Below are 27,500 nucleotides of genomic sequence, written 5' to 3'. Positions count from 1 at the left end.
TGAGCAAATTCAGAAGGAAGAGTGAGAACTACTCTGCCTCTGGATAGCATAACTTTGAACAGATGGCATTGACAAACCACTCACTGATATTTCAAAATTAGCCTGCATGTTGGTTATTTCAGCAGGGAACTTTGCAAAGATAGTAGATATTTAGCCAATTCCAGCATTTCACATGATCTGAACTGTTTTAAATTTGGAAAAACTTAATTTTGGTAAATTTTCAGATACAATGATGATCGTCGCTTCCCAGATTTTTCCTATATCACTGATGGCCCACTGACTGATTACTTGGACTGTATTATTATCAGCCACTTCCATCTCGATCACTGTGGAGCTCTACCCTACATGACAGAGATGGTGGGGTACAATGGGCCCATCTATATGACACAGCCCACCAAAGCTCTTTGCCCTGTGCTCTTGGTAGGTTTTGTATATGTAAATTCTCTCTAGACTTACTTTTGAATTGTTGGTGATCATAATACTGATCTCAGTTAAGTTTTGAGAAGCATAATGAGTGTAACTTTTCTGTGACTTAGGAGGACATGAGGAAAGTTGCTGTGGAGAGGAAAGGAGAGACAAACTTTTTCACATCTGTGATGATCAAAGACTGCATGAAGAAGGTTGTTACTGTCACACTGCATGAAACATTGCAGGTAAGTTGATGTTCTGGAAATATATATATGTACAATGAGATACATTAAAATGTTATTATGTATTGAATTATTATGAAATGATTTATATTAACATCAAACCTGTATGCCAAGATTGTGTTATATCCATTTATCCATAAGTTAACTGCTTTATACATGAATTTAACCCATGAAACAGGTGGACAGTGACTTAGAAATCAAGGCCTATTATGCTGGACATGTACTGGGTGCAGCTATGTTCCACATCAGAGTGGGTTCGCAGAGTCTCGTATACACAGTAAGTTTTCATTATAGGTTTTCATAAGGGAGCAAATGGTCTGTTATGATTACTCTATGTTCTTTCACTACACTATCTGCATTTTGTTTATTACTGATTATTTTTGTATTTTTAGAAAAGGATTTATTTGAAAGTTCTGCTTGTTTTTTGTATCAGTACATATTGCTTATTTAGTGTATAAGAAGTGCTTTCTAATATATCACACTCTCAAAGTTGAAATTTTCCTTCAATGAATTTAGGGAGACTACAATATGACTCCTGATCGGCACCTGGGAGCAGCATGGATAGACAAATGCAGGCCAGACCTCCTTATCTCAGAGTCAACATATGCCACAACAATCCGTGACTCAAAACGTTGCAGGTGAGACTGAGACTATAAAAGCTGGACTGGAAAACCAATGCTATGGACTGTGCTCTTTTTTAGTTATTCAGAATTGTTCATGGGTGTATGGAGTATGGGGGGGGGGGGTTATTTGGTTGGAAAATGCCCATCACTAAGTCTCTGATACAAGTTCTTATCAGCAAGTTTCAGTTGTCCAACCGTAAATTGAAACTGATACTACATAAACTGAGGAAACTTTAATCCAGATCTGAATACACTTTCTTGACATTGTGAGAACCATTCTGTCCTCACATGAGATCATAATAAGGGGCCTCATTGCACTTCTCTTAATCTGTGAATATGCTGTCACTAACTTGTATAATTTGAGTTTTTTGTCACCTTCTACATGCAGTGTGTTATGTCACAAAGGCTAGAGCTAGTTCCATGTCAAATATGGGCCTTATCAAGCCAATGCCTCCACCCAGGTTAACAGTTTAAGGTAAAGTTGGCAAGAAAATTTATGACGGCATAAAATGGACATAGAAAAGTTTCCTCAGTTTAAAAGCTATGGTTATCATTTTATAGCTAAAATTGGTTATTTTTTGTCTGACCTCCTGTGTCTAACAAAAATCAATTTGACCCTCAGATGGGATTAAAAATGAAAAAAACAAAAAAAACAGAAACAGAAACTAAATCAATCTTTCAGTAGCTCTGACAGGCTGATGCAGACATAGTAAAGAGTACACCACATATGATCAGTACACTACATAATCACTTATGTATTTTTAATTCAATTTTCACAAAAAAATGGAATAAAAAATCTACATTATTTGACTTGCAAATGCCATTTTTTTGTAGGTAGATTGGTACAATCTTCCTGGTGTTTTCAACTAAGTGTACCTGAGTATAGTATATCCTCTTAAGATTTTAAATACTGAGTGGGATTTCAGATTTATAATTTCATCTTTGTTATACTTATAGGGTATTGTCTTTTCAGTACTTATACATAAAAAAGTGTAACCTATAACTAAATATGATCCACAATACAGAGAACGTGACTTCCTAAAAAAAGTTCACGATGCAGTAGACAGAGGGGGCAAAGTCTTGATCCCAGTGTTTGCCCTTGGTCGTGTGCAAGAGTTGTGCATCTTACTTGACACCTACTGGGACCGCATGAACTTGAAAGTTCCTATCTACTTCACCATGGGTTTGGCTGAGACTGTGAGTATTAATGTTAAGAAGATTTCTTGTTGACCATTTATGATGGCTTATATACTTAATTTTCTGTGCACACACTCCATTATTTATTCTGTTATTTGAAAGGATCATAAACAGATGAAAAATAACCAAAACTGATATATTTCAGGCCAATAAATACTACAGAATGTTTATTACATGGACAAATCAAAAGATCAGGCGCACATTTGTCCATCGGAACATGTTCGATTTTAAGCACATCAAGCCCTTTGACAAGTCTTACATGGATAACCCAGGTCCTATGGTTGTGTTTGCCACCCCTGGTATGTTGCATGCAGGCTTGTCACTCGCTATCTTCAAGAAATGGGCATCAAATGCTAATAATATGGTAAGTTCTCTCATGTTTTGAGGAGTCCTTTTTTTCATTGTTGATTTAGGAAGGAAAGAAGGAAAAGATGTTACTTTTCAACTTTCTTTCTTTGAAATTAACTTATATCCTTTCCTTCCATTTTTCCAAAACTAAGGGTAAAGCAGTTTTGATTACTCTTGTTTCTATATATATTGTAGGGATTTTTTCAATATGAAAAATACAATGGAATATTGTAAATACTTTAATGTTTGATAGAGAACAGTTACCAAGATAATAGATGTAAAATACCTCTGTATTTTTGTTAAGTACTCTAATAAACTGTGTACTTTCCCTTACAGGTTATTATGCCTGGTTACTGTGTTCAAGGAACAGTAGGCCACAAGATTCTGAATGGTGCTAAGAAGATTGATTTTGAGAATAGAACAAGTGTTGAGGTGAACCTTACTGTTGAGGTTAGTGTCATAGTATGGAGATCTTTTGGGAAATGTAGAGAAACAATGAATATATAGTATATCTGTATTAGTTTTAAACCTTGCATTCACACTTCAGAAAGTTTCTTCCTGAAGTAACTTTTACAGTGAAGATAATTTATTGCAAATGTCATCTTTTTAATAACATCCATTCACAATTTTGGTTTGCAGTACATGTCCTTTAGTGCCCATGCTGATGCCAAGGGTATAATGCAGCTGATTCGCCACTGTGAACCTAAAAATGTAATGTTGGTGCATGGAGAAAATGCAAAGATGGAGTTCCTGAAACAAAAGATCATGCAGGTAAGAAAAGGTGAAGGTTAATGAAATGAAAGAGAAAATAGAGAATGTGTAAAGAGACTGTGATGGGTGACTTTGGTTTAAAGGGTTGCATTTTCATTTTACCGTCATTTTTTTCTCATTTTAACCCTGAAGGAGTTCAACATCAATTGCTACAAGCCAGGCAATGGTGAGACATCAATCATCCCTGTGTCCATTGATCTAGATGTGGAAGTGTCACTCCCTCTACTGAAACACACAATGGCCCTCCCTACCTCTGCCTCCCCCTCCTCCTCCTCTTCCTCTAGAGCCAGCAACACGGAAGAAAGTCGAACAAAGAAGCAGAAAGTCCTGCATGGGGTCCTCATTATGAAGAATAATGTGAGTAAGACTGTGATTGTATCTCTAATTTAGTAGAGAGAGAACTAATTGCTTGATAGCAGAAGGAAGTTAGAAGGAATTTGTGATTTTTTAGTTACTAGTTTCTTTATAGAAAATATGTAAGTAAGTACAACTGTTTTCAGCAAGTCTTTCCTTATTTGCTTTTCACAGAATTTGAGAATCGTTGGGGTAAATGAAGCCTGGGGAGATCTCGGTGTAACTGCACACAATCTCAGGTTCACGGAGAGAATTGAAGTGGATGAACCTGGCCCTGTTCCTGCTCTCACCTCAGCATTACACACTCTGTTGTCTCAGTAAGTCATGTCATATTTGATGCTTTAAATGTGTCTGTCATTGTCCTATAATTTAACAACAATAGTTCTGTGTTATGTGTTGTTTTTGTCAGTGGAAATAACTTATATTGAAATGATATTTGGTTTGTTATAGTTTCATGCATAGATTATTTAAGCAGTCTTTGTTATCCTAAATAAGGAATGATTGAATGAGCAGCAGAGACAGACTTACCTGAATCTCCTGGAAGTGACATATAATAAAGGTTCTTTTTAATAGATGGAAAATAATGGTAAGCATATTCTCTCTTCCAGGAAATTAGGTAGTTCTCAAGTGCAAGCAGTCAATGAGTTCCAGCTTTCTGTTGCTGATTCTGTGTTCATTAATATCCAAGATGATGAACCTGGGAAGACTATCTTGCTCTCATGGACTCATCAAGTTAGTAAAGGAGTTTGTGTTTTCCTTCCCTTTTTTTTTTTTTTAGTTTTTAATTTTTTTTTAGTTGATGACTTTTTTCCTAGCTCGTTGAATATTGTATTTAGTTTCCTTTATGTACTGATTTCTAGTTATTTTTCCAGTGTTTCTTTTATCATCTTTTTTTTTTTGTACTTGTTCTGTTGTTTTAACTTTCTCTAGTTATTTTCATCTCTGTTCAGTTTGCCATTAATTCAGTATTTATACCTTTTTACGCACTCAGATTTGTATAAACAGGTTGATCTATATACATATTCACATTGGTGAAAACACATTCATTCATTCACGCACACGCACACGCACACGCACACGCACACGCACACGCACACGCACACGCACACGCACACGCACACGCACACGCACACGCACACGCACACGCACACACTCTCACTCTCACTCTCACTCTCACTCTCACTCTCATTCTCACTCACTCATGCATTCACTCATTCACTCACTCACTCACTCACTCACTCACTCACTCACTCACTCACTCACTCACTCACTCACTCACTCACTCACTCACTCACTCACCCACCCACCCACCCACCCACCCACCCACCCACCCACCCACCCACCCACCCACCCACCCACCCACCCACCCACCCACCCACCCCATATATAAATACATGAACACATGAATATAATTGTTCTGTTGTTGTAAATATGACAGACCTTTTATTATTGTTTTCAGGATGAAGGACTTGGCAGCAAGCTCTTGGACATTATAAAAAGCAACTACAAGAAGTCCTGAAAACAGTGGACAAGGATAATAGGATTGAGTAAGGTTATTTTTTTTACATTAGGTTAAAACTTGTGTACATGTGATTGTTTCCGTTCATGTAAAGTCATGGGATAATATTGCAATTTTTATTGCTATAATTTTGTCTGCTCCTTTATTGTTTAGAGTATAGATATGATTTTTTTTTTTCCATTTTTTCTTCAAGATCTGAGATCTCAGAATTGTTCTCGATAAAATAATTTTAGGAACTGGCAGAAAGAAAAGAAAGTACAAGGCTGTTTTATATAACCTAAGCTATATTGGCCATTTTTATACCAAGGAAAAACTGTTCAAAAAGATAAACAGTATTCAGAAATTTTCTTTGTGGTGTTTCCTTTATCCCTCCTAGTGATAAAAGAATTAATTATGTTTTTGTTATTTTTCCCGTGGAGGGAGGGAGGGGAGGGAGAGGGAAAGAGGAAGAGAAAGAGAAAAGAGAAAAAAGAAAGAGAAAAGAGGAAGAGAAGAGGAAGAGGGAGAGGGAGAGGGAGAGGGAGAGGGAGAGGGGGAGAGAGAGGGAGAGGGGGAGAGAAAGGGAGAGGGAGAGAGAGAGGGAGAGGGTGAGAGATAGAGGGAGGGAGGGAGAGAGGGAGGGAGGGAGAGAGGGAGGGAGGGAGAGAGGAAGGGAGGGAGAGAGGGAGGGAGGGAGGGAGAGAGGGAGGGAGGGGAGGGGAGGGGAGGGGAGGGGGGGACCAAGAGACATTTATGTAAATTGTTTTGACCATATATGAAATAATGTCTGGGTAATCTTATAGGCAGTTTGATAATAAAGGGTCATATGAAGAATTTCCCCTGAACACCCAACACCCAAGATGTATTCAATGGAAGAAGACATCCCCCCCAGTATTTATACTAATTCTGGGATAGGAGTCTCAATGAAGATAACATTATAAACATTATCTCTGCTATGCAAGATACTTTTGATTAATATGATTATGAAAAATTATATACTTTATAGATACTTGTATCTAAAAAAATCCTTAAAAATTGGTCAGACTTTGGATATGAATGGAGGAAGTCACACCTAAAGCATCTTATTACCTTTATTAACTCCATGCTTATTCCAGTATGATTCTAAGCAATAGCATATCTTTAGGTTACCCCCCCCCCCCCCCCCGCCTCCATGAGAATCTGGGTTCTCTCCCCCCACCCCCCGCCTCCATGAGAATCTGGGTTCTCCCCCCCCCCCCCCCTGCTGTAATTCTCATTTTCTATTATAATATTCTATACTTATGTTCAATTCGTTTTGTTTTGTACTATAAGTGTATCAGTCGCTGTATAATATTATAATACCCGCCATTGATTTGATCTTAGAAAATGTTCTAAAATCTTTATGCGGCATTAGAATACCCTTTAGATCCATTGCCTAATGCCCCCAGTACTCAGCTGCCCCCCAAACTACACACTCATTGATAGAAACCGAGCTACACCGCCGATACCCAGGCCTGTGTGTGGGCAAGGTCTCCATACAAGCACCATTTTTCCGGTTGCGCGGAATGGTTTACCGTCCTGTATCTGAAACTTGCCTTTAAGGTATTCGTGCTTGTGAACTGCTGATCATACTTCTGTTTGTATTATGTACGGAATTTGAGTAAAATTAGTGATGATTATATTGTGGATTTATACGTCGCAATGGCTCAATTTCGAGAAGTCCATGGATTGTATATCTCGGCCCACTGTATTGACAGAGATTTTCTATATGATCCATGATGTATTATTGGGCACTCTGCTGCATGACCTAAATAAAGGCAATCTTACTAAAAGCGTCGAGGTCATAGGTAAAACAGAGATGGCGGTTAAAATGAGTTTCACGGTCAGGCGGTCGTGAGAACTCGATACACCAGTGGATTAGCCTAAAAAAATATACAACTTTTACAATAAAACGAAGACGCATGCAGTATTGTACGAATGCAGCTTGCAATATGTATAATAAACCTATCATTTTTCTCTGTTACATCTGATATAAGACCCTCAAAAAAAAAAAAATATATATATATATAAAAAAACAAACAAAAGAAAAATAACTATTTCTTGCGTAAGGTATCACTCCACACATTGCCAGTGCAGAAAAATAATGCTTATGAAATGCCCACAGAAGTGAATTTATATGGATTAGAGAAAGAAAGTTCCGTGATGTAACCGCATGCTTATGACGTAACGCTTGTATCGATGTTTTGGCGGGAACAAGGCTCAGCATGTTTGGGCAACCTCGCCTCGTACGATAATGTTCCTTTTTTCATGTCTTGTTTTTTTTCGTTTTCAGTTTCTCACTAGGTCGATTATTCTTGTAGTTCCATGCCCTTTGTTTCGTTAGATGACTTGATGTATTCTCAAATAGCTGAGTAGCTAAAATACACAGAAGCTGATATTGCATCCAAGACAACCAACGCAAGGCGGAAGTTGCATTCCGCTGTGAATACACGTTGCAATATGATTTCTTTCAATAGTATGGCCCAATTGTGAGAAATATAACAGAAACACATTTCGATGTTGAACACATTTCGATGATTTTTTTTCAGATATGAAAGTAAGACCCACAATAATATGCGATAGCAGAATATATCAAGCTGATAATTCTTGTTGATATTAAAACGTAAAAAATCTAATCTCCAAAAAGTAGACACTAGTTTCTAATGCTAACATATGTTTGTATATATACATATATATATATATATATAAAAGAAAGCAAGAAGTTATATGTGAGCTGCATCCTCTTGAATGCAGTCAATGGATGATGAATGCTGACCATGAGAAAATGTTTCTGTAACGTCTTCTGCTTGAAATTACATGAACACAATAAATTCCTAAGCGAGTTCAGACTTCTGAGTGCTTAAATAGAACAAAACTAAGAAAATATATTTCATCAATCCCTTAAATAAGAAAAAAAATCACCGGGAATATACACCGAAATACAAATCAATACACAGGAAACAAAAACAAAAACAAAACATGAATGAGTAAACACTAAACAAAAAGACTTCATTAAAAAAAAAAGATTCCTTAAATGAGAAAAAATAAAAATCGCCGAAAATATAAATCAAAATACAAGTTGATTGAATAAACACTAAACAAAAAAGTGACTGAATAAACACTAAACAAAAAAGTGACTGAGTAAACACTAATAAAAAAAGTGACTGAATAAACACTAAACAAAAAAGTGACTGAATAAACACTAATAAAAAAAGTGACTGAATAAACACTAAACAAATAAAAGTGACTGAATAAACACTAAACAAAAAAATGACTGAATAAACACTAAACAAAAAAGTGACTGAATAAACACTAAACAAAAAAGTGACTGAATAAACACTAAACAAAAAGTGACTGAATAAACACTAAACGAAAAAGTGACTGAATAAACACTATACAAAAACACTCCATTAAAAATAAAAGGTAAAAGCCTATAATAAAAAAAAAAATAAATATCAACAGCACGACATTAGCCTTCGTACGACACTTTCTCCACCCGGCGTACGACAGTTGGGCGCAAGAGGTCACGGGGAGAAAACTTACACAACAGAGGCGGGAAAGGTCGAAGAGAGTCAAGACACTTCACAGTCTGCTCCCGAAAGTCTAAAGGTAATTTTTTTAACAGGTTTGAACAGTCAGCGGCATTTATGAGGTTAAAATGTATGTGTTTACGGGACGAAAGGAACATGTATGTGTGTGTAGATGCGCTGGATGAGTATTGGTGTTTGGTTTAGTGTTTATTTCGTCACTTAGACGTTCGTGCTTGTGAAGACCTGCGTGGAAGTCATTGTTTACATGTTTTGAGTTCCCTTGTGTGAACTGTATTTGGGAAAATAACAAGATGTGGTGAAAGTTTATCACCGTGCACTGAAGTAATGCTGCGATAGCGTAAAACTTTGAAAAAAATAGCTTATTTGAAAGGAAAACATTATTTAGTTCATTTTGCTCAGAATCAGTGTGGAGGCGAAAGTTTCTCTTCACATTCATGGCTGAGATGCGGTTATTATTACAAGATGTTTGTTTATGAGGAGTCAGTGTCTTATGGATTAGTGACCGATTGGCCTTTTAATTGTCTGCATTTCAACAGCTGTTAACTGTTGCTATCTTAGTGATTGAGAAGGCTCTGTTTCACTACATTGCCTAATTTGTTACTTAATCAGTTTTTCCACAGTGTGTGATTTCTGTAGGATTTGGTGCATGATGACTGCAATAAGATACGGCAAATTCTAAAGACATTGGCAAGAAAATAAAAACTACACTGATATTTGGAAGAATCTGCAGACCAAGAATATCATTAAAAATTAAATAAGCAGGGGTGCTGGCTAGGGAAATACAGTGATTGGCTGGGGCCGAGGACAAAGCCTCCAAGTTAGGAAGGTTTTTTGGTCATACAGCAATGTTTGTGGATTCACAGGAGTGCCCTCATGGGTTTTGGCTGGAGTAGTAGGGACTTAGAGGGGTACGGTCACTCTGTAAACAAACTCCCATTATGGCAAAGTAGAGCATGTAAATTATCTTGGGTGATTTGCTGTCAGGTGAGGAATTCGTTCAAGCTCGTGTCATGGCCAAGCAAGCTCGTGTCATGGCCAAGGTGGTTTCGGGGTTTGATCTCTGGTAGATGCTGCCCTAAATTCAGATATAACAATTTTCTTTATGGTCTTATCCTTACTGGACCATATCTGTTAAGCTGACATTCTCGTGAGTAGTGTCTGCTTAGCCAAACTAATTTGAAGTTCCCCTTCAAGTGACATTAGAGGTGGATGTATAGGCATAGGTTAAGGGCTGCTAGTTTATTTTGTTATTTCTGTGGTAAGTATCAGTGGATGTAAGCCTATACATTAACAGGTAAATATGTTCGAGATACTCTCAGCAGTTTTTAAAATGAGACTTTGTACAGCTAAGGTTTTGAATGGGTCTATTTCGTCTTATACAGTTGTATGCTATCCATATGTAAGTGAAAGTTGCTGTGATCTGTTACAGAGTGCCCATTTTCTAAGCCTAACCAATAGTTCCTCATTTGATGATAAGAATTTAGGAGGTCTGTCACCTCTATCTTGTCAAAATGTGTGGTGGGGATTAATTGCTACTGCACCAAAAGCACAGAGGCCAGTTATGGATAAGAGCATACAGTATAGCTTATCAAGTAGATAATTGATATTAAAAAAAAAATTAGTAACCATAGATGTTGAAGATTGGAGCTGCTGTCATTGTCATTTTTTCCCCCTTTTCAGATTCCGAAATGCCCCCTACAAATCGAGCTGATATTGATGAGGAAGTCTCCAATGATAGCAAAGCCAGTTCAGGTAGATATTTTCATATATATATATACACACACACATAGACATAGACACACCCACACCCACACCCATCCACTCACCCACCCACCCACAAACCCACCCACAAACCCACCCACCCAATCACCCACAAACAAACCCACCCACCCACCTAAACACCCACCCACCCACAAACCCACCTGCAAACCCACCCAGCCACAATCCCACCCACCCACCCACCATCCCACCCACCATCCCACCCACCCACAAATACACCCACCCTCCCACAAATACACCCACCCACCCACAAATACACCCACCCACCCACAAATACACCCACCCACCCACAAATACACCCACCCACCCACAAACGCAAACACCCACCCACAAACGCAAACACCCACCCACAAACCCAAACACCCACCCACCCACAAACCCAAACACCCACCCATCCACAAACCAAAACACCCACCCACCCACAAACCCAAACACCCACCCATCCACAAACCAAAACACCCACCCACCCACAAACCCAAACACCCACCCACCCACAAACCCAAACACCTACAAACCCACCCACCCACAAACCCACCCACAAACCCACCTACCCACCCACAAACCCACAAACCCACCCACCCACAAACCCACCCACCCACCCACAAACTCACACACAAACTCACACACAAACCCACACACAAACCCACACACAAACCCACACACAAACCCACACACAAACCCACACACAAACCCCCCCCCCCACACACACACACACACACACACACACACACACACACACACACACACACACACACACACACACACACACACACACACACACACACACACACACGTATGATCTTGATGGTGGTTATGATGTATGAATGCATATGGAATAGAAATAAACAATAGAGAAAGAGAAACAAATGTCAAAGTAATGTATTGTCATTGTGAATTTTCCTTGCTATTAACATAAACTTTTGATCTTCTTAATAATTGCCATCAGCAGGTTTCACATATGATATCAATATTTGCATAGGTCTTTCAAATGCAGTCATCAATGCAGAGTAATTTCAATAATTGATTTCACACAAACCCACAAATCCGTGTATTTTGATTTTTTTTTTTTTTTTCTTTGGGCAGAGAGTTCAAGCAGTACCTTGAGCCTTTCTCCAGCCAGGCCAGAAGGTTCACCTGAGATGCCTGACGGAAAGGCTCATGGGCAGTCTCGCATGGCTTCTCCTGACTCGGAATCCAAAAGTAAGAAATTGGACCGATGAGAAATGTCAATCAAGGAAGCTATTTTGTGTCGGTTTGGATGTATGTAGGATTATTGGGAAAAGATTGCAGAAGTCAGTCATGGAAGGTTAGAATAGATAGAAACTAAGTATGTGGAAAGGTTTTAAAGAAAGAAAAAGTTATTTTTTTCAATTTGTGTGTCTAATGAATGTTTCAAATAAATCTGCAGGTGTTGTGGAGAATGTGCTGACCACAGATATTATTGCTGAAGAAGAGAAGTTAGAATTGGCCAATGATGAGCAGGAAAAGGCCTGGCGCAAGGAAGTACAAGACAGGGCAAAGGAAGAGGAGGAATTAAAGGAAAAGAGGTACTGGTTGTAGAAGAATTTAAGATTTTGCATTTAATATATTCATTATCTGTTCAATTTCTAGTCTGCTATTTTTTAATTTGAGTATTTATGAGTTTTTGTTAATAGTCTTGCATAGGCATATATTTGACTTTCTACTTAAATTTAATTGTTTTAATTTTAATAGTCTGGCTTAATTATTTAAAAAAAAATCTATCTATCTATCTATCTATCTATATATATATATATATATATATATATAATATCTGGTAAGTTTAAGCTTTCTTTAAGGTAGGGAAGACTCCCTTGTCACACTTTTTAATATTGAAAGGGATATTTGTGGCTGAAAATTCTATAAAATGATGATTTTTGTTCAAGTGATTGTACTGAATATGATTTGTAACAGTGTTCTAATGTCTTCCAGGTACAAGAGACTGATGCATTTGCTCAGTAAGTCTCAATTTTATAGCCAGTTCCTCCTCCAGCAAATTGAAAACCAAGATACCAAACCAAAGAAGGGCAGAAAGTAAGTGTTAATTTTTCTGATTTAACATGTATGTATTCACATTGAAATTTCATGGTTGTCATTATCATAATTATGATTAAAGTATGGTTATTATGATAATGTGTCTATTTTGTGGTCATCCTGTCATGCTGTTTATTTATTGAAAATGTAATATGTTATGTCATTTTTTCTATTTTCAACTGTTATGAGAATGCTTTTGCCAATTTTAATCTCCTTTGTCCTCAACACAGGTACATAAGATTTACAAATTCTCATACATTACCATTTCACCAGGTCTGACTTCACCAGTCAAAGGGCCATCAGAGATATATTAAAGAATTCCTTGTCTTTTCTTTTCAGACCCAAGGCTGAAACTAGTACAGAAAAAGAGAATGTTAGCACCGAAGGTAAGGAGGGATATTTTCCTGTTATATAACCTTTCATCTTGTAGCATCATGCCATTAAAGTCTAAATCTTCGTTTTATGGAAAAGAGTAGGTACCTCATGCTTGCATAACAGCTTTCAATTTATTATTATCTATGATGAATGGGTTTGATCCTTTGAATGAGAGTTCTTTTTTGATGACTTTGCGATCATTTCAGCAGAGAGCTCCCAGGATTCAGAGAAAAGTGGTTCAAGTAGAGGCCGCAAACGCAAGAACAATTCAAGTGCGCCAGCTGCTAAAAGAGTCAAGGATGGGAAGTACAACATTGAAGATGTCATAGATAAAGAGGTAGGTTGCTTTGCTCTTCTTATTTAGATAAAGAAAAAAGTAAGGAAGAAATAAATAAATTAATAAAGAAAGAAAGAGGTTTCACTATTTGTATCATTTTTTTATTTTATTGTTATTGATATTATTAATTTTATTGCTGATATTATTATTGATATTATTATTACTGTTACTGATATTATTCTTGATTATTGTTATTGTTGTTGTTGTTGTTATTATTATTATTTATTATTATTATTGTTTTTGTTATTATTGTTATTATAATTATTGTTAACATTATTTTAATTATTGTTGTTGTTGTTATTGTTATTATTGTTGTTATTGTTGTTATTATTGTTGTTATTATTGTTGTTATTATTATTGTTGTTATTATTATTATTATTATTATTATTATTATTATTATTATTATTATTATTATTATTATTATTATTATTATTATTATTATTATTATTATTATTGTTATTATTATTAATTACTATTACTATTGTTATTGTTATTGATATTGATATTGATATTGATATTGATATTGATATTGGTATTGATATTGTTATTATTATTATTATTATTATTATTATTATTATTATTATTATTATTATTATTATTGTTATTATTATTATTATTATTATTATTATTATTATTATTATTATTATTATTATTATTATTATTATTATTATTATTATTATTATTGTTATTGTTATTGTTATTGTTATTGTTATTGTTATTGTTATTGTTATTGTTGTTATTATTATTATTATTATTATTGTTATTATTGTTATTATTATTGTTATTGTTGTTATTGTTGTTGTTATTATTATTATTGTTGTTGTTGTTGTTGTTGTTTTTGTTATCATTATTATTATTATTATTATTATTATTATTATTATTATTATTATTATTATTAATATTATTATGTTTGGCTTGTCATCATCTCTCTTGTCATTTTCATTTTTGCTGGCCTACTTTTTTTTTTGTTTAAGTTCTAAAATAATTTTTCTATAAACAGACAGTGGAAGCAAAAGTCGAAGCTGGTGTTTATTCCGAGGAGGATGAAGTGGTCGAGCAGGTCGACCAACCGCGGCTCTTTGAGAATGGAACTATGAGGTCATATCAGCTAGAAGGATTTTCCTGGCTCAGGGTAAGTTTTGTTCTGTCAAGTTCTTCTGATCTAATGTTGATGATAGGAATATAGAATGGAAAATATGTTATTTATTAATTTTGATATTAATTATGTAATGTTTGTATAATTGTTGTTGTTATGCTTGTCAGGTACTTTATGAAAATGGTGTCAATGGAATCTTGGGAGATGAGATGGGTCTTGGCAAAACCATCCAGTCCATTGCTCTTCTGTGCCACCTTATAGACAGAGGTGTGCAGGGTCCTTTCCTTGTGGTTGCACCTCTATCTACACTACCAAATTGGATGTCGGAATTTGAAAGATTTGCGCCAAAGGTGAGCTTTTCTGTTTTGAATTTGTTTTTAGTATGGGATACCTCTTAAGTCTGCAAGTCTAGAATTTAACTGCTTTTCTTATCAGGTTGCAGCCTTTGTCTTCATACAATGGTCTACTAAATCTGCATTTCTATTCATTATCATCTCATTATATGTGATTGCTGAAAATACAAAGTTCTAATTAACAGGTACCAACTGTGTTGTATCATGGCTCTGATGCTGTCAGGACAGAGAAAAGGAGAATGTTCCAGAAGTTGTTAACAGTGGAGGGAACCTCAGTTCAGGTCTTTCCTGTTGTTATTACATCCTATGAGGTGAGGAAAACAAATGTGAACTGTTCAGTTTATTTTGTCTAATTTGTAGTTCATCTGCTGAGAGTGTATATATAAAGCATGTTAAATGATTTTATAAGATATGTGCTTTAATTAAAGTGATTAATTTTCAGGTAGTGATCCGTGATACGCGATTCCTTTCGAGGTATTACTGGCGCTACATATGTGTAGATGAAGGGCACAGGATAAAAAACCACAATTGCAGACTTACTAAGTGAGTATTATTTTTCAGTGGATTTTCAGATAACTACATGAATTAGTAATTTATTAAGGCATTAGTAAGTATTATTGATATTAAGGCTAGAGAACATCTTGAAATGTTTTTCTTCCCTGAAGGTGTGTGACTTTGGTGTTTTGCTTATCAATAATAAAAAAAATAAGAATCTGAGATCAATGATTATTATGGTTGTTAATATTACTTTTTATGGTTTTAGATGATTGTTTACATATGAAGCTAATAGTAACAAATGTATATATATAATTGAAAAAAAAGTTTATTAATTTTTTTTATGCTTCTCCAGGTCACTGAACACATTCCCATCAGCAAACCGTCTCCTCCTGACTGGTACACCTTTGCAAAATAACCTTGCAGAGCTCTGGTCTCTCTTGAATTTCCTCATGCCTGAGATCTTTGACTCTCTGGATGTCTTTGAGTCCTGGTTTGATGTAACAGAGATGATGGAGGATGGCAGCGATGAGAAGATCATCCAGCAGGAGAGAGAGAAGCAAGTCATAGGAACACTCCAAAAGGTATGTGAAAGATCAGATTATGTACCAGGCAAAAGAAACGAGATATATCTAAAGGCCTTAGCGTGTCAGGGATGATCTTCATAAGGTTGTGATATTCCTCCACAGATTCTCAGTCCCTTCTTCCTGCGACGCATGAAGAAAGATGTCAATCTTGAGATTCCACCTAAAAAAGAATTACTTGTGTACACTCCCATGACCCCCCTGCAGCTGAAGCTTTATGAGGCTACCCTGACTTTTGACTATAGTTTCTTTGATAATATAAAGGTAAGTCATTCTTCCTCTGTTGATGTGATGTTTTTGATTGTGTCTTACACTAGGACTTTTCCTTTCTTACTTAGCCAACTTTCTCTTCTTCTTCATAGTGGTAAATTATTATTAATTCAGAATTAGATTCTTTTCTTCACCAGGACACTGTCATTGTTAGCTTCTTATCTTACAGAACACCTATGTACATATTGCCTGTCTCAGTTTTTATTCAAGTTTTTGTTTTATCCTCAAAGTTTGAGAGGTTTTGGAGAATGTGAAATAATAATTTATATTTGTATAAAATTATTGTTTGAATTGTGATTTGGAAAATGATAATTTTAAAATTTTTTTACGTTTCCAGAAGGTGGATGAGAAAGTCGAATATGATAACAAGGGAAGACCAAAACGCAAATCCAAAAAGGACATAGACTACTCTGCACTGCTCGATGAAAGTGAATCTCCTAAATCCCTAGACAGGTTTCTAGATGCTGTGATGAGGATGCAAGAAATTGCAAATGAAGAGTAGGTTTCTTTAGCAATGTTTCCTTAAGAGTTTGATACAATCTTATCCCGTAGATTTATTGCTATTTGAGCTTGGAGTTTATGCATTTGTATCTTGTTGGGAAGAATTTATGTAAAAAGTTATAGTTCTCAAAATGTCCTCAAGAATTTAAAAGGAAAACTGTTTTATTGTCTATTTCATAATACTGATGTTTTCTTAAACAGCGCTAAAGCTAAGAAGACATCAGCAGTCAATATCAAGCTAACAAACAGAATGATGCAGTGTCGTAAAATAGTGAACCATCCATACCTTGTCAACTACCCTCTAACACGAGATGGAGAGTACATGGTAAGTAATGAGATACAAAAACTTGTATGTATTTGCAGAAGTGAATGACACTGCTGCAATAGGAAAGGAATTTTCTTTTCTTATTTTGGCAGTTTGTGCTGTTGGTGGAAGCCACTATTCAAGTCAGGATTACTATGATTATATTGAGTATTGTTATTATTAATCATTATACACAGGAATTAAGCGTATGATCACAGTTAATGAGAAAATCGAGACCTAATAAAGTGTTGTATTTTTCATGCACATTATCACCATCATCATGTCATTTTTTTATGAGTATTTGTGAGTTTCTGATGAAAACACTAGGTAATTTACATAATCATTGTAGTACTGGGTTCAGTTTAAAACTTTTGACTTTCACCTGCTAAACAGATTGATGAAGGGCTGCTGGAGTCCTGTGGGAAACTACAAGTACTTGACCAACTGCTGGGAGAATTGTACAAGCGTAAACACAGAGTGCTCATTTTCTCCCAAATGACCATGATGCTTGATATCCTTGAAGATTACCTCTCCCTTAGGCCCAAGTACAAGTGAGTTTAATTTACTTTTCATTAGTGTAAAATGAGCAAAAGATATCTGATGATCTTTTTTGCTTCCCAACATTAATAAAAATGCAATGAAGCCAAATAGGATCCTGCAAATTAGCATGATTGAATGGTACAGGCATGTATTATTTTCTTTTTTCCTTTCAGGTATAAGCGCCTTGATGGAAGCAAATCATTAGATTCTCGGCAAAATGACATCAAAGAATACAACAGCAAAGACTCAAACAGCTTTATATTCTTATTAAGCACAAGGGCTGGTGGTTTAGGTATTAATTTAGCCTCTGCAGATACAGTCATCATATATGACTCGGATTGGGTGAGTAGCTATTTACTTTTTGTGTTATTGTATTTCAATCTTTTTTGATAGATGCTCACAATTTTTGTATTGTCTTGTAGATTCTTTTTTTTTTTTTTTTTTTTCAATGGGATTATATAAATGACTAGTTATTTCTGATGAAACTGTTCTTAGTAATTATTTTATAATTTTTTATTATAATTACTTCATGCAGAACCCACAAGCTGACCTGCAGGCACAGGATCGATGCCATAGGATTGGACAGACAAAACCAGTGCTGATCCTTCGACTCATCACTGCATCTACCATTGACGAGAGGATTGTAGAGCGTGCTGCCACCAAGCGCAAGTTAGAGAAGCTCATCATCCAGTCAGGAAAATTCCAAGCTTCAAAACAGAAAGACAGGTTCTTGGATAAAGTCATGGATCCCAATGACCTTGTTACTCTTCTTAACCAGAGAGATCATGAAAGGATCCATCGCACAAACACGGGCAATGGTAAGGAAATAGGATGGTTGGAAAAGTTCTAAAAATTTTTTTATAGATATTTTTTTTTTTTATTTAATGTTAGATGTTCTTCAATGGTTTTACATATAGTGATATGTCTAAGGCTTACATGTACTTCTGGGACTAAAGTGAAAAGCACCATACATTTTTTTCCCTTTTTCACTCTTCTGTCCTTTTTCAACACGTTAACTTATATATACATTTCTCATTTCAGTGTTTACAAAGGAAGAGCTGAATCAATTACTAGACAGAAGTGACCTGATTCAGAAGAGGGAAGGAAAAGAGGTACCTGAAAAAGACCTAACTGGTGTCTACAAAGTTCTTCAAGTTGGAGAGGATGAATAACCAGTGAAAGAGTACTTGAAGTTAAGAAAAGTGGTCTAGTTCTTTATGTTGACAGTGATATCCTACTGAAGTCATTGTATAGGTTCATGTTTGTTAGATAATGTAAATACAAATCTGTCCTTATAATAATCTTCAAGTTCTGTAACTAGGTTGTAAATATTTTAAAAATTGTTGATTTTTCATAGAAAACTTTTTATTGTTCATTATCAACCCAGTGGAAAATTTGTGCCATTTTAGAGGCATATTTGGTTACCTATGAAACCATAGTAAATTCAATGATTCTTTACAACAGCAAAGATTCCTTTATTTATAAGCTGTACTATTACTCTGTTGCTCTTATACATTCTCAGGCTTCCTGTCAAATTTCCAAAGCAGGTAATCTGATAATTCAGCTTAAGCATGTATAGGGTGCCCATTCAAACCTACTTGAACCATATGTTTGCTTGATGGAATAAACCCTGGTAGTCTGAACAGCCCACACATGCTCATTTCTTTAAAAACTAACTTTTGTTGCTCAGGCTACTGCACAGGATGCTGGATCATGTGTGGGGGCATCTAGACTTTCACTCTCTTCAGAAATGTCTAGATTGCTCTCTTGTATAGAAAAGGTATGAATGAGATTGAATATCTTTACAATACAAGAGATGTATTAAATACATCTCTTGTATTGTGAAGATATTCATTCTCATTCATACCTTTTCTACATTTGTCAACATGAATACGGTTCATTGCTCTCTTAGTAAGATACTTTAATAAGTTTTATTAATAGGTCTCCATGGGCATTCTTGAGGTAACTGCAGATCAGAGAGAATATCTTCATTTAAGATAAAAGATGTTCCTGCAAGATATTGGTATTTGCATTAATGTAGATATATTATTTTAGTTAAGGATTTTAAGCCATGATTTTTAAAAATTCCTGTTTATGGTTAAAAGTAACTTGAGGGTATTTACAGCTTCTCAGTATATAAAGGAACCTTAGCTTAAAAAATAAGTTCGTCTTGTAGGAAAAGAGCACAAAGCAAAAGAATTGGAAAAGATTTCATTTTATTAGTTTGGAGCCACTGTTTGCCAAAGATCTGTTTTATTTTTCTGTCAGTATTCCTTGTATTTATGGCTTTTTATGTCGTATATTGCATTTTTTGTGAAAAAAAACAGAACAACTACTGTGCTCCAGTGTTTCGTATATATTTATATTTTTCTACTGCTTTTGTTTTTGTACTTCTCGTGAAATTTAATAAAATTGAATATGTAAATAATTTTCTCTTACAAACCTACAGCTTCTTTATATAGACACCTGTCATGATATTTTTGGAAGAACAAATGTTTGTTTAAGCAAATTAAATACAAGTTAAAGTGCTAATAATATGAAGAATGAAGAAGCTCTCTGTGCCACAATATATATTCAACTATGATAAGAATAGCTTGACTCCAGTCTAAGAAATCATAAATAGCATTTATGTAGTTTATAGTTTTAGCATCAGCTAACATTACACACAAACATTTTCTTTAGCAATATATGTATACTGTTATACCTAACCCCCCTCCAATCCCATCCACTTAGTTGTCATGAAGGAGGGAATTAGAGTGCTAGGACCACTCTTACCTTAGGCCTCAGCCCTTGACTTGTCATATTTTACATGGTCCTCAATTCTTCCCCTCTCCTTTACCTTCTCTTTCCCAACCCCATGTACTTGTACTATCCCCTTCCTAAGGTGTGAGAGCTGTGTTGAAAGGATGAAAGGCTGACTTTGTGCTCAATTTGGTCTTGGTTTCTCCTGTATAGTCTAACCCATACCCCTCATTTTGTATCTTTAGTAGGGGCAATGAGTCTTGATCCTTTATCAACTAGCTCATTGAATTTAATTCCCCAATTCCCTGACCCCCAGGCTCTCCTTTGCCCACAACTCTGAACACTACTACTACCCTATCCTCAAATCCTACAATCACCTCAGTCCAGTCCAAGTCATCCATCAAGGTCATTATCAACCTCCAGGAAACATTTATCCCCTGCTAACATCCCCTACTTCATCTCCTCCACCCCCACAACTTTCTTCATCTACTACCCCCTTCTCCCTTATTACTCTCTGCAGTACTACTTCACTTAATGCCACTCCCTCTTCCACAAGGCCCTGTCCTCTTAGTACCCACACCTCTATATATCTTTTGAGTACTCTCTGTAGCACAGCAAAGTGGAATAAATCTTTTGTGATCTCTTTTACAGCCCCTTACTCTGACAACACTTTACTCTTCCAACAATGCCTCCAAAAACAAATAAGCAAAGTTTCCTTCCACCTTGACCTTGTCAAAGTTAACTCTGAATACCAACCTAAAGCATTATCAACTCTGACTGACTTCACTGGCAAACACATTCCTGGCCAGCCCCATCCCTCCCTCAATACTTGTAGCAGAATTCTCTCCCCAACAAACTGGCCTGTCTATTACAAGAATTATTCAGATTGTGGAGATTTACTTGCCTGCCATATGGTCTATGATGCAGTATCTGTACAATTTGCTACACCATTCCCCCTAGGGGCCATTGTAAGTCCTCCACCAGTATTACCAAGATTACTTTCTGTGAAGATGACCTCCCCATCAGGTTAAATTGGGGGAGAATCCCTCCCTCTCTGACGATATTAGCCTCCCCCTCTACTTCTACCCCCTTACTCTCCCAATCAAATTATTTTGCAATTCTAAAACCAGATACCCCAGTCTCTACCAATGCCCCAGCACCTACCCCTCTCCCTCCTTGCTCTACCCGTAGCAGACAATCTAAACATTCCACCCCATCTCCTACCACACCCTCTCATCCACCTACCTATTCCTCTACCCCTCAGATGCCTATGACCTTTTCTCCTCCTCACAAGAGAACTTTTGTTTCTCAGACGTTCCCAACCAAATTCACTTCAGAAACTCTTGAAGACATTCAAAACTATTTAATCATGACCCAAAATAACATACCTACACCTCATCTATCCTACAATCTCTCTGGTCCCTTTCCTTCTACACTCAAAGTAAATGCTGACATCCATCCTCCTATTCATATTCCCCTACACCCCTTCCTCCCACTCTCAACACATCCCATCCCCCCCAGCTTCATCTGCATCACCTCCATTTCCCTCCCCATTATCCCTTCTGCTTCTCCCTGGATACACATGACAGCCTCCTTCCCTGGATTCTCTCACTCCTGACATTTCTGAAACTGTGATCTAACTGACCTTAAACCCCCTTTCACCTTTTGCTAATCCCTACCTTACCCTATGGATATCCTTGCAGAATCCTACACTTCTCCCTTTGACAACTTTGATCTAATCACTTTGTTAATCCCTACCTTACCCTTACCTTTTGACATGAAGCACATTTAATTATCAATGAACCTACTACACCTTTCGATAGTGCTATATGACTTTTGATGTCTAGCAGATTTAATTTGATTTGTAACCATTACCATATCTAAATCAAGAACGATACCCAATAGTTTATTCAAGAATTATCCCAATAACTTATTCAAGAATGATACCCAGTGGCAAATAGGAATCCAGAAGATAAATCAGAGGATAGGAAACATACAAATCAACATTAAAGATATATTTTCCAATTTGTACATTAGAATCCATTAAGAAAACTAAGAGACATCAAAGTGGAACAATTATTATGCATCAGGAAAATTTCCCTGTTACATCACTTCTTGAAATGTGGGTTGAATATCTTTTTTTCAACCATAAGCATTATATTCTGTTATAGACTCATTACATGTTGAGTCATTATTGTAGTGTGAATGTAGCAAGTGCGTGTATGATGTGTGTGTTAAGTAAGTGTTCTTGAGGTATGTTCCCTAATGCGCCAAATGTGTAGTAATATTATCAATGAATTCAGCAGGTATTATTGTTTTGTAAATATACCATTTACATCATTATTATAAGTAGACATAAAGTTTACTTTTTTATCAGTACGACAAATGTTACATTATACATTATACAGTCTCACCTTCAATAAACCAAATTGGTGTATTGGGCTTTTCAAAGGTAAAGAAAGACATACTGTACAAGGAGTATCGTCTCCGAGCCATAGGGCGTCATCATTGCCATAATTGCCATAATGTGTTCCCAGTTCAGTACGCAAGTACAGATGTTGACACCATACTTATTTCAACATAACACCAATAATATTAGCGTCAAAGTTAGGAAAGCGGGATCACATATCGATGCCAAGTATAAACTCCCACGAAGGTGAGAGTGAGGAAGCGCGAGGCGTCATGACTCACAGTCTGGGCGTTACTGTACTCACTTTGCTGAATGGCCGCCCGCATCTCCCCTGCGTTCAGAATGAGATGTTAGTAAGCACGGTAAATATAACGGGGTTAAAAACAACTAACAGGTGTCTTTTTTCATAATACAATGATTAAAAGAAGACTACATGAAACCTGGAAGTTCCGTATATCGCACCCTTCTTCAAGATTAGCAAAAAAGTCCTCTGAATTATAGATCATTAAGCATAATGTGCCAATTGTTAAAAAATAGAAATACATGATATTGGATACAGAGAAAACAGATATTTGGTGCGCGTGACGCGCATCAAATATCTATTTATACGAGGCTTGATCATACAATGCAATAACGAGTAGACTGGGTAAATTGTACACACACACATACATGCCTTTTTGAATTTCAAAAAGGCATTTGATAATAACAGACTCAAAATATTATAATAAAAAATGGAACACAAATATGGAATTAAAAGAGGTGAATACATTAATTAGAGGTAAACAACCCATGTAATAAGTGGAGTGCCACAAGGATCAGTCGCGGCACCAAATACGGTTTATAATTTTAATCTAAATATATTCAGTAACAATGCAAAAAAAAAAAAAAAAAAAAAAAAAAATCGTGCCAGAATTTAACAACAGATTGTAAATGGGAATCTAAATCTTTATAATGCCGATTAAGTTCATAAAATGAGAATTACTCTATAACAAAATGGTGTACACTGCTATGGTATAGAATCTCTAGTGAAAAAAGCAAGGTAAATATGGGATCTAAAGTATCTTGGAAGGAAGGACACAGTTCAACTAGAACAATAACCACAATTCAAAGATTTATGACGTAGGAGGTAAACAATGATGTCACACTTCTGGAAGCGGCAAAGGACGGAAATATATAGGCTTTTGATTCTTTGAGGGTTGGGGGGTAATAAGGGAAGTAACAGCAAGTGGGAACTATTGTAAAGACATTTTTTGTTCACTTCCTAACTTCTTACTTATACAAAAGAACTTGGAACCGGTAAACAAGTCTATGTCTATTTGAATAATGTTCATCCCGGTTCGAGGCCTCCGACCAAACGCTATCTCGAATGCTGAGTGACAGAAACTTGCCTTTTTATGTTTCTTAGTTTCCTTAGGAATTGAATGCAAAGTCTGTCTCTTTTTTATTTATCCCTTCCTTCCGTATAGTTTAAGACGCAAAGTGTGGCTGGGATTTCTTATTTCCCTACATTTTTATCTATTTATTAATTTACCTATTTTTATATATGAAAATGCGAAATAAGAAGAAGAAGAAAAAAAACTCATTGGCCTGTTGCTAAACAGTAATGACAGTAAGACATTGTAATTTTACTTTATCTATGATACTGAGTAATAAGTATTTGATATTAGCGATATGTGTAAGTATTCACGAATAATGAATAGAACATGAAAATGTGTCATATTTTCGCATAATTTCCCTAAATGTCTAACACTAAATGTGCCTTTACAACTTACAGCCAAAATAATACCTATTCAAATGAAAACATCTCACAATAATATCATGATAATAAGAGAAAAGTTCATATAATTATTCTTACTTTATACGTATATATATATATATATATATATATATATATATATATATATATATATATATATATATATATATATATACACACATATATATGTATATATATATATATATATATACACGTATAAATATTTATATATATACATATGTATATATATAGATATGCATATTTACATATATATACATACATATATATATATATATATATATATATATATATATATATACACACATATGTGTATATATACATACATGCATACATAGAAATATATATATATATATATATATATATATATACACATGTACATATAAATACATACATACATACATATGTATACACACACACACACAGTTTGTATACTGATTAAACAAAATGTGCAGTTATTTTTTCTAGTGCCGCTACATTTTTACTGTTTGTTTACGTAGTAGGCTACATTGATGTAAATTTATAATTTTATAACAAACATTCCTTTTGTTCATTTATCTTTTTGTCATGTTTTCCGAGTCTCAGTGATTACGAATGAATGTATTATTTAAAAATACCAAATATTGAGTATGGGGAGAGCCCGAATAACGGTGTATGAGTATTTTTGTAAAAATATTTCCACTGTTTATAGATTCTACCATTTTTTTTTTCCTTCTTCGTCTATCTGAATTCCAAAGAATCTACGGTAGAAGGGGAATTCCGAAAACTTAAAAGGGTTTGTATAAAGGCAATTTGCTGTTCTAGGATGTTCTCTGAAAGGAAAACCCTAATTGTTACCTTTTACGTCACAAAAACATTTCGTGCCGTACGTGAGTTGGAACGTCGACTAGAGGGACAATGTTGCTCTAAGTATTTTCATTTTTTGTGTTATTACATGTGAGTTTTAAGAAAAAGAAAAAGAAAAGAAAAGAAGAACACTGAGTGTGTGTGTGTGTGTGTGCGTGTGTGTGTGTGTGTGTGTGTGTGTGTGTGTGTGTGTGTGTGTGTGTATGTGTGTGTGTGTGTGTGTGTGTGTGTGTGTGTGTGTGTGTGTCTGTGTGTGTCTGTATCTGTGTGTACGTGTGTGTGCGTGTTAGCGTAGGTTCGCGTATGTGCGTGGTTAGCTAGTGTAGACTGACCGTTCCTAACTTCAATAGCAAGTTTTCGTCTGGGGAAATGTGTTCACTTTCTAGGTACTTTAAGTAACATGAAAGTACGTAAAAACTCTCTTTCTCTCTCCCTCTCTCTCTCTCTCTCTCTCTCTCTCTCTCTCTCTCTCTCTCTCTCTCTCTCTCTCTCTCTCTCTCTCTCTCCCCCTCCCTCTCTCTCTCTCTTTCTCCTCCCTCCCTCTCTCTCTTTCTCTCTCTCTGCCCCCCCCTCTCTCTCATTTTTGCTCTCTCTCTCTCTCTCTCTCTCTCTCTCTCTCTCTCTCTCTCTCTCTCTCTCTCTCTCTCTCTCTCTCTCTCTCTATCTATCTATCTATCTATCTATCTCTTCCCCCCATCTCCTCTACTCTTCTCCCCTTACTCTCCCCCACCCTCTCTCCCTCACCCCATCCCCCTCTCTCTCTTCCTCCTATCCTCTCCCCCCTCCCTCTCTTCCACCTATCCTCTCTCTCCCCCTCCCCCTCCCTCTCCCTCTCATCCATCCCCAACCCCCATCTCTCACCTGTGGTCACGTGCACGGACACAGATGCCGGTGGCGCTCGAATTGGCACGCAGGTGTAATTTCCAGAATCGGACACCTGCACCGAAGACATCATGAGGCGGGATGTTGTCCTCTCCCGCGTCTTCTCCAGCTGGTCGTAGAGAGAGGAAAATGTTATCTATTTGTCTACTTGTCTACTATATGTCTATTATCTATTTGTCTACTTGTCTGCTATATGTCTATTATCTATTTGTCTACTTGTCTGCTTTATGTCTATTATCTATTTGTCTACTTGTCTACTATATGTCTATTATATATTTGTCTACTTGTCTACTATACGTCTATTATCTATTTGTCTACTTGTCTACTATACGTCTATTATCTATTCGTCTACTTGTTATCTACTGGGTTGTTTAGATATGTGTGTGTATGTGTTGGCTTGGTATCTACTTATATACATGTTACCTGTTATAGTATATATGGGGGAAAAAATCAGTGATAATGATAATAATGGCAGCTCTAATACTAATTCTGATATTGAAAATGCCTATACTAATGCTTCTGTTTCTGTTATAGCTGCTGTAACAACAATAATGATAATGGTTATGGTATTAACTGTACTAATAACAACAATAATGTTATCGACATTATTATCCTTATTGTTAGTATTATCACTATTGTCATTATTATCATTATTGTTATTACTATTATTATTATTATTACTACTACTACTATTATTTTCATTATCATTATTATCATTATTATTATTGTTATTGTTATTATCATCATCATTATAGTTATTATTATAATCATCATTGTTATCCCTCCCTATTTTCCCCCTTTCCCTCCCTCCCTCCCTTTCCTCTCCCTCTTCCTTCCTCCCTTTCCTCTCCCTCTTCCTTCCTCCCTTCCTCCCTCCCTCCCTCCCTCCCTTCCCTCTCTCCCTTCCTTCCCTCCCTCCTTTCCTTCCCTCCCTCCCTCTCCTCCCCCCCCCTCTCTCTCACTCGTTCCTTCCTTCTCTTCCCTTTCCTCCATCCCTTTCTCTCCCTCCCTCCTTCCCTCCCTCTGCCCCCTTCCTTCATTCCCTCCCATCTCTTCCCTCCCTACGTTCCCTCCCATCCCTTCTCCTTCATTCCCTCCAATCCCTTCCCTTCAGCCCCGCCCCCAATTCCTCACCATAATAGCGATCCCT

At 36.2% G+C, this 27,500-nt stretch overlaps 3 protein-coding genes across 8 annotated transcripts in view; 2 read left to right on the top strand and 1 right to left on the bottom strand.

The window, feature by feature from the left end:
• LOC125039499 (integrator complex subunit 11-like) overlaps positions 1-5,810 on the top strand; it is a 13,309-nt gene extending 7,499 nt beyond the window's left edge. For both annotated transcript variants that reach the window (XM_047633517.1, XM_047633516.1), the window contains exons 3-14: positions 225-420; positions 537-653; positions 829-927; positions 1,167-1,288; positions 2,299-2,470; positions 2,616-2,834; positions 3,155-3,268; positions 3,458-3,589; positions 3,722-3,946; positions 4,118-4,260; positions 4,552-4,675; positions 5,403-5,810. In XM_047633517.1, the coding sequence (XP_047489473.1) occupies positions 225-420; positions 537-653; positions 829-927; positions 1,167-1,288; positions 2,299-2,470; positions 2,616-2,834; positions 3,155-3,268; positions 3,458-3,589; positions 3,722-3,946; positions 4,118-4,260; positions 4,552-4,675; positions 5,403-5,462 (1,723 nt within the window). In that variant the 3' untranslated portion in view covers positions 5,463-5,810. The remainder of the gene's footprint in view (positions 1-224; positions 421-536; positions 654-828; positions 928-1,166; positions 1,289-2,298; positions 2,471-2,615; positions 2,835-3,154; positions 3,269-3,457; positions 3,590-3,721; positions 3,947-4,117; positions 4,261-4,551; positions 4,676-5,402) is intronic.
• A 3,172-nt stretch (positions 5,811-8,982) lies between these two features.
• LOC125039724 (lymphoid-specific helicase-like) lies at positions 8,983-20,121 on the top strand. Of its 5 annotated transcripts, none has more exons than XM_047633956.1 (19): positions 8,983-9,068; positions 10,691-10,762; positions 11,873-11,989; positions 12,198-12,336; positions 12,740-12,841; positions 13,181-13,227; positions 13,426-13,553; positions 14,554-14,685; positions 14,817-14,999; positions 15,188-15,313; positions 15,445-15,545; positions 15,853-16,081; positions 16,187-16,345; positions 16,689-16,849; positions 17,054-17,177; positions 17,550-17,707; positions 17,870-18,038; positions 18,232-18,514; positions 18,738-20,121. In XM_047633956.1, the coding sequence occupies exons 2-19, from the start codon at positions 10,699-10,701 to the stop codon at positions 18,866-18,868; spliced, it is 2,553 nt and encodes an 850-aa protein (XP_047489912.1). In that variant the 5' UTR covers positions 8,983-9,068; positions 10,691-10,698; the 3' UTR covers positions 18,869-20,121. The 5 variants fall into 5 exon arrangements, with proteins under 5 accessions (XP_047489912.1, XP_047489909.1, XP_047489913.1 ...); XM_047633953.1 differs by having other exon boundaries at positions 13,423-13,553; XM_047633954.1 differs by lacking the exon at positions 8,983-9,068 and adding an exon at positions 9,217-9,331 and having other exon boundaries at positions 13,423-13,553.
• A 2,397-nt stretch (positions 20,122-22,518) lies between these two features.
• The window catches only part of LOC125039749 (V-set and immunoglobulin domain-containing protein 2-like), a 53,166-nt gene continuing 48,184 nt past the window's right edge, over positions 22,519-27,500 (bottom strand). The window contains exons 6-8 of the mRNA XM_047633993.1: positions 27,485-27,500; positions 26,330-26,459; positions 22,519-23,179 (exon numbers count right to left, since the gene is read on the bottom strand). The exon at positions 27,485-27,500 is cut by the window's right edge and continues 157 nt beyond it. Of these exons, the coding sequence (XP_047489949.1) occupies positions 23,046-23,179; positions 26,330-26,459; positions 27,485-27,500 (280 nt within the window). The 3' untranslated portion in view covers positions 22,519-23,045. The remainder of the gene's footprint in view (positions 23,180-26,329; positions 26,460-27,484) is intronic.

This window comes from Penaeus chinensis, chromosome 27 (genome assembly GCF_019202785.1).
Source record: "Penaeus chinensis breed Huanghai No. 1 chromosome 27, ASM1920278v2, whole genome shotgun sequence".
Taxonomy (NCBI): Eukaryota; Metazoa; Arthropoda; class Malacostraca; order Decapoda; family Penaeidae; genus Penaeus; species Penaeus chinensis.
The sequence above is the reverse complement of the archived record's forward strand: the minus strand, read 5'-3'. Positions and strand labels throughout refer to the sequence as shown.

Bases quoted from the DNA above. Each gene is read 5' to 3' on its own strand.
- LOC125039724 (XM_047633953.1), top strand. From the start codon at position 10,699: ATGCCCCCTACAAATCGAGCTGATATTGATGAGGAAGTCTCCAATGAT. The intron at 10,763-11,872 runs GTAGATATTTTC...TTCTTTGGGCAG, and splicing joins TGATAGCAAAGCCAGTTCAG to AGAGTTCAAGCAGTACCTTG. The intron at 13,228-13,422 runs GTAAGGAGGGAT...CGATCATTTCAG, and splicing joins AGAGAATGTTAGCACCGAAG to CAGAGAGCTCCCAGGATTCA.